Below are 6,815 nucleotides of genomic sequence, written 5' to 3' on the forward strand. Positions count from 1 at the left end.
GGTCAATTTGAGAAACTGGCTCGAGATCGCTAGAATTTGAAAATACACAACCGGAGAAAATCTGCCACTTCCTTACAGAGCCCCTCCTCCAACACACACGAACGCGCACATGACCAATGAGGGCACGAGATAAGTTTGTGCCCCGATGGAAGGCTGACAGGCCTACCTGAGAACAGCTGCTTGGTGGGGGCAGAGATCTGGGCCTTCTTGCTGATGCGGTAAGCATGGTCGGGGGTGCCGGAGCGGCGGGACGCGCAGAAGCCGGGGACTTTCTTCACGCCCTCAGGGAGAGAGGGAACCTGCAGAGCCCGCAACACATCCACTGGGTCTGAGGAAGAGAGAAATACCGTCATTAAATGTTGTTTTACATTTCAAAACGTAAAGCCTAACGTAACATCAGTCGATTACATGCATTCATCGATACAGGATCTTTGACACCTTTTTCTGGCCATTAGCACTGTCTGTAGATGTGGAGGCGACATACGGAATACACACAGTGATTGAAAAAAAGCCATTATTTTGCAGCTGCAGAAGCCTAACTTTGGATACAAAAAGTGAATCTTGCAAGTGATCTTAAATGTTCTTGCCGGTCTAATGCGATATAGGCGCAGGTACAGGGGATGTCCACAATGGAAACCACTGTATATATGTATAACGTAAGAAAGGAAGCACTGTGTCAAAGTAAACTGGCCAGCGTCCAAGCCACATACAGTTAAGCTGAGTTTAGGTCTGAGCGCAGACAGCTGCCTCTATTCTGCTCACTTGTATCAAGCAACAAGTGGCTGTTGACGTGATAGTGCTGAGTCAGGTGAATATTTGAGGACACACAAGCATCTCACAGTCTCACACGACATACACAGAACGTGCACACACACTCCAGGTATTCAGTGTACACAAATACACACACACAAACTGCCCAGCCTCACACCCTGTCTCCACTCTCACACGCTGAGGTCTGTTTCTCCGCCCTCAGTCTGCACCGCCATGGCTTTCTCACATTGCTCAAAGGCACTGCGTCAGTCTGTGGGTTTCAGTTTGAAATGTATGGCTGTGTTTTCTGAAATGTAGGGTTTCATTTCCTTTATGACCACCAGAAAAAACTCAACTGGAAGACAAGTTGGATTAAAGCAGCCATGTTTCTTATGTTATATTCCATTTCATGGGATACTATACATTACATAGAAATTAAAAGTAGCAAAACTACAGAGGAAGAAGGAAAATCAAAGTCACGGGTACTAATGAAGTCCTCTTAAGTCTTTATTATTGTTTTGGATTGAATGCACTGATCATTTAAAACATAATATACATTTAGTGTGACATACTTGTCAGCACTTATTTCACCACAGGAGTTCAATCTTTAAGAACAATGGATGTCACATGCGTTGCGAACACTTTTGCTCAGTCTGGCTGTGTGTTGCTTTATACTTTTCAGTAAAAAGCTTTTTGTGATATTTGCTCAGAAATGCGTTGTTTATGCTGCACATCTTTATGGTGTAACTCCTCCCAAATTGCCGAGCAGATGCTGCTGTCAGGATGGAATGACAATATGCATGACTTAAATTCTGCCAAGATTTCAAAATAGAATGCTCAATGCTTCAAACTCAGAAAACCCAAGTCTAAATGTAATTCAAAGTCATCATGACAGTTAGAACATGTTGATGGGTCCTATGGTTTGAAACATCACCCAGTATTAATATTTTCCCCAACTCAGTTATCCCGCCTCCCTCTTGGCTAGCCTTAGTGTTTGAGGTGCTCCAGAGAGCTGTTAGCAGCCAATGAAAGTCCTTTACAGCCGGCCCTGCTATGGCCCTTCTCATAATACACTTATGGACGGTGGCAGTGACGCATTGGCTGTGTACAAACTACAGCTCTAAAGAAAACATAACAACCTCCTGCAATGCGGCCTATGGAGTTACCGGTTTGCTTTCATTCAGCAGCCACTTTAATATTTTGGAAAAATCATATAAGTGCATATAAATGACACAGGGAGCCCATTAGCACTTGGGCCACTGTTGTTACATACTTTATAATAACTACTTGTACATGAAATGCTGTAAAGTGCAAAGGTCAGCAGGAGGCACAGCTGTCATCAGAAACCAACATAGAGCCACAATCAAAGACTCACAGCACTTTATAATAAAACAGAAACTAACATGCATGATTTTTTTTATAAATCTGGCAACTAACTTAATTTCATCCAATGAGGATGTTTTATATTGGGTTCCATTTTGAAGTTTTCTTTTGTTTGTCCTGAAACTCGCACTGATGCCATCAGTGGTGCTCGTGTTGAGGTGCCACCCAGTTCCTGAGGGTTAGCGGTTCGTCACATCGGCCCACAGACGGTCAAATGCGTTCAGACAGAGCAAGCGGTGTGTTCATATCACTCTCATGGAGTCGAGACCACAGGCTATTAACGTCACTCGACACCAGAGGCAGACAGAGGAAGAGGATGGGGAGGAAGAGATGGATGTATGAGCAAGCAACATGCAAGGAGGAAAGAAAGTGTGTTGGATGGAGTGGTGCTGTGATGTGATGCTCCATTAGCCATCCTTAACAGACACGTCCCTAATACCCGTAGAGTTAGGCAGACATGAGTAGTTATCAAAGGTAGAAAAAAGGGAGAATTTTCCAGGCGTCAATCTCTAGTTAGTCCATCAAATGTTATAATATTCAAAACAGGAACCTTTATAAAAGGACAGAAGAAAAGAAATACACTTTTCATGGTTTTCCTGCCTTTAACTTTTGCACATCTTCACAGGAATGCTGGGAATGAGAAAGAGGTCGAAGGAGGAAAGGAGGGAGAGAGAGGTTCAGGCAAAAGTGCAGTGTGTGTGTGTGTGTGTGTGTGTGTGTGTGTGTGTGTGTGTGTGTGTGTGTGTGTGTGTGTGTGTGTGTGTGTTTTGGGGGAGGTCAGGGAGTGACAGTAGACAGCGTGGTTCTGTGATGGCAGGATACTGGATCAGATTGCAGCCCGAGCCCCACCAGTACACCCAGTACAATGTGCCGCTCTGTTCCCCGCTCACATCTGCAGCCGGGGCCCTTCCTGCCCGGAGGACCACAATCACGACAAAAACACACCCACAAAAATAACACGCAGGGCCACAGAGGTGCACACTCACACTGCCGGGGCAGGACAGACTGCAGCGACACACCTCACGAGATGAGGAGAGGCACATATGAAGCAAGGTAGAAAAACAGAAAGTCAGGGGGAACAAACTCTCTCTCTCTACTTTCTTTTCCCCCTCGGCCTGCTCCATCGGCCTCTCTTGCCATAAGCGCTCACAGATGGCTAAACTCTTTTGATGTACACGCGGGACAGTTACACTGCAGTCATTAAGACAGGAAACGCGGGAGGCAGGTGCTGTAGGCGGAGATTACAGTAGCGGTACAGTGATTCCCACTGACAGCTGCTCAAATACATCAAACACCATGTAAAGTACATGTGACACTGATTACATAACACTAATGCAGAGCCTTCATGACTTCTACCTGATGCTTTTGAGATTTAATTGAATTTATTTTTCAAATACGGGGAATAATCTTGTATAGACTTTTCTTTCTAAACATTTTCATTTATTGTATTAGTGTAGTGCAAACAGCTAAACTAAACTACATCCTCAAAATTGAAAAGAGGGATTGTGAGATGAGATGTGCCGGCATACACATTTGAAATCGCGTCAGTATATTTTGAAAGTTTGAAAAACTCTTTGCAGTATTTAAAAGCTCAAATCAATGCTTATGGTCAATATATAGCTCATATCTACAATTTACCAACATTTCAAGGAACTCAGAAACACCAGGGGTGGCTTTCGTACATGCTGAATAAAGTAAAAATGTTCTTAGTGTTTGATTCTCTCATTGAGGTAGTATGCAAACCACTAAATGTGGTATGAATATAATCAAAAATAATGATATGCCGTTGGTGTATAATGGTGCACTGTACTGCATGTTTTCAACAGGTGTCTCAGGTCTGAAACAATCCAATCATTGTTACACTCTAACCCACTCAGAAGCACAAGGCCACAAGTGAGCAAACATGCAGACCACCGGCCTAACACAAGCTGATAGAAAACACATGTGATACCCCGGGTGGTAGTCGCACTGCAGAAGGGCTCGTGCTGCTTAAACTGCAACACTTTTCGTTTGCATGATTGTAGTTTCCCTCTATCACCACTAGATGGAGCTAAAAGTGATTGCAATCAAAGTCACACACTCACATGAGTGAGAGGTGCAAATGCTTACTGGATGAATGACTATAAAGCAGAGGCTGTACATACTGTCAGTTAACAGGGTAAGCAACTCTCACACACCTCTTCTGTGTGAATGCAAACAGCTTGACACACACACGCGCGCACGTACACACGCACGCGCGCACACACACACACACACACACACACACACACACACACACACACACACACACACACACACACACACACACACACACACACACACACACACACACACACACACACACACACACACACACACACACACACACACACACACACACATTACACTCAACAATGAGAATAACTGGTCAATAACGCTGACACGGTTATTCAGCTTGTTTCATTTCTCGTTTAGACCACATGAAGAATTTAAAAAACACATTAATAATAAGAAAAGGGTATTCACATTAAAGGTAGCATATAATTATGATATTCCATATATATTTAATACATATGTTATATATTCTTATTCCTTGAGCTTGAAAAATACACTCTTCTGTGATGTATTACAAATAAAATACTGTGCAATTTGTTCTATGTTGAAACTTGAATAAATTACACACACATTCAGACCTCTCACTCTGGACCTGTGTGAGGGGGCAGCTTTGGGATTTTCAGTTTACTTTTGAAGAAAGTCTGTATTTTCGGCCCTAGACTGTCTGCCATACGGACAATTTCAGTGTGCACGATATGTACTGATGTGTGTGCACATATGTCCTTTCCTCTTTTGGTACAGCTGTGCCAAATACCAGACACACACTCCAGCTGACACGCTGACCCCTCACCTCTCACCTCTACACAACAAGCACATTGTTAGACACACAGAGCAAGAGGGACATGCAATATTGACCTGCGTATTAACACACACACAAACACACACAGAAGCACAAATTCATCTGAACACCCATTTGTGTGTCAATATTTGAGTCTCCTGGCATTTTGAAGAATACACAAAGATGGCAGGATGTTTGGGGTCATATATTTCAGAAAGTTGGATTTATTTAAAACCTGAAAAGCGTAAACGAAGCACCAGTTGCTCCTCACTCGCCAGCTGTGTGCCCATCCTCCCAGCTGACCACGATTGCTATAGGCGTACGAGCTGCTGCAGGTTGTAATTTTCAACATGGTGCTCTGTAGTTACGATTTATTTATAATGCCTCGCATACACAGACAGAAAATCCATTATGAGTACCCATGCTAGTAAAAATGGGTTATTAGACTTCACATTATTTATAAGCATTAACATGAGGGTTTGCTTTGTCACTGTGGTGTTAATTATCATAGAAGTATCGCACAATGTCCGTGTCTGGCTATCTGCTCTTTTTGTCGCTGCTTTTAATTGAACTATTCATATCTTAAACTGCACTGTAACTTTTATGTATTTTTTCTTTTAATGTTTATTTTATTAACTTTTCTTTTTTAATGCTTAATGTCTTTCATTTTTTGTAAAGCACTTTGAATTGCCTTGTGTTGAAAAGTGCTATATAAATAAACTTGCCTTGCTCTGAAAGAAAATACAAACTATCTTTTATGATTTATGAATTTATTGTAGGGTAATCCTGACCTATTCATTACAGGAGATCCTGCCATCACAGGTGTTTTAGACCAGCATGTAAACCAGAAGTATTTTAAGATATTTTATAAATCTAAAACTAACTGGGAAGTCACAGTCAGTCACATCATTCATTCACAGCTTTTGCTGCAACGTATTTAAACAGAATAACTGTTTTTGGTTTACGATGAGAAATAAAATGTCTGCGTTGCCAAAAGCCTCACGAATGAAGTAAAAGAAGTGAAGATGTTGAAGTGAGCACCATATGGTGACAGCACCGATGTGTGCTGTGCGAAGGCCTCGTGCCCTGGGAAAAGCAATTGAGAAGAAGTTAAGAGAATTTCATGTCAGTGGAAAAACGATCAAACACCCAATTTGTAATAATTCTAACAGCAACCTCCTCCACCACGCAGCAATCTGAAAAGCAGGTGACAGGTGTGCTCTCTTAAGGAACTGAGAGCTTCACTCACTTTAAGAAGTCTTGCTGGATGTCTGTGAGTTCAATCTCAGTGTGACACACATCATCAAGTGTTCAAACACCAAATATACATTCAATCATCTATCATGAGATTCCCGGTTTGGCTTCTGTTTCTTGTGTGAGGTTCTGACACCTGCTTTCATCAGCGCTGATTGACCAGAGTAAGGTTTATGAGTCACTTCAGTTCAGAGACTGTGTATTTACTTCTATATTCCCTGGTGAGTCCTCTACTGTCCCCTGTGTTCCATGATGTGGTCTGTGTGCTACGTGTATCCTTCTGGGGGTGGTGTGGTTTCAGGGATGGAGGCCACAGTCTCAGTTTGGACCTGAGGGTGGATGCTGACACCACAAGGCCCTGCACGGGACCGCAGGGCTCTGAGCTCCGACTGCAATGAGGTTACAAAACCTTACACGAACACATTATTCATTTGATTTTCTCAAGGAAAAGCATTATTTCACAGAGAAATAGTAACTTTATTTAGATTCAACTTGTATTAAATGTTACTGTTGCCAATACAATGGATTTTAAACTGCCAAAAGTAGAGATTTTAAA

At 42.4% G+C, this 6,815-nt stretch overlaps 1 protein-coding gene across 1 annotated transcript in view; it reads right to left on the reverse strand.

The window, feature by feature from the left end:
- The window catches only part of col11a2 (collagen, type XI, alpha 2), a 36,548-nt gene extending 36,195 nt beyond the window's left edge, over positions 1 to 353 (reverse strand). Inside the window, exon 1 of the mRNA XM_071204910.1 lies at positions 167 to 353. Within this exon, the coding sequence (XP_071061011.1) occupies positions 167 to 353 (187 nt within the window). The remainder of the gene's footprint in view (positions 1 to 166) is intronic.
- Positions 354 to 6,815: the final 6,462 nt, after the last annotated feature.

Source organism: Pseudochaenichthys georgianus, chromosome 11 (genome assembly GCF_902827115.2).
Source record: "Pseudochaenichthys georgianus chromosome 11, fPseGeo1.2, whole genome shotgun sequence".
NCBI classification, from domain to species: Eukaryota; Metazoa; Chordata; class Actinopteri; order Perciformes; family Channichthyidae; genus Pseudochaenichthys; species Pseudochaenichthys georgianus.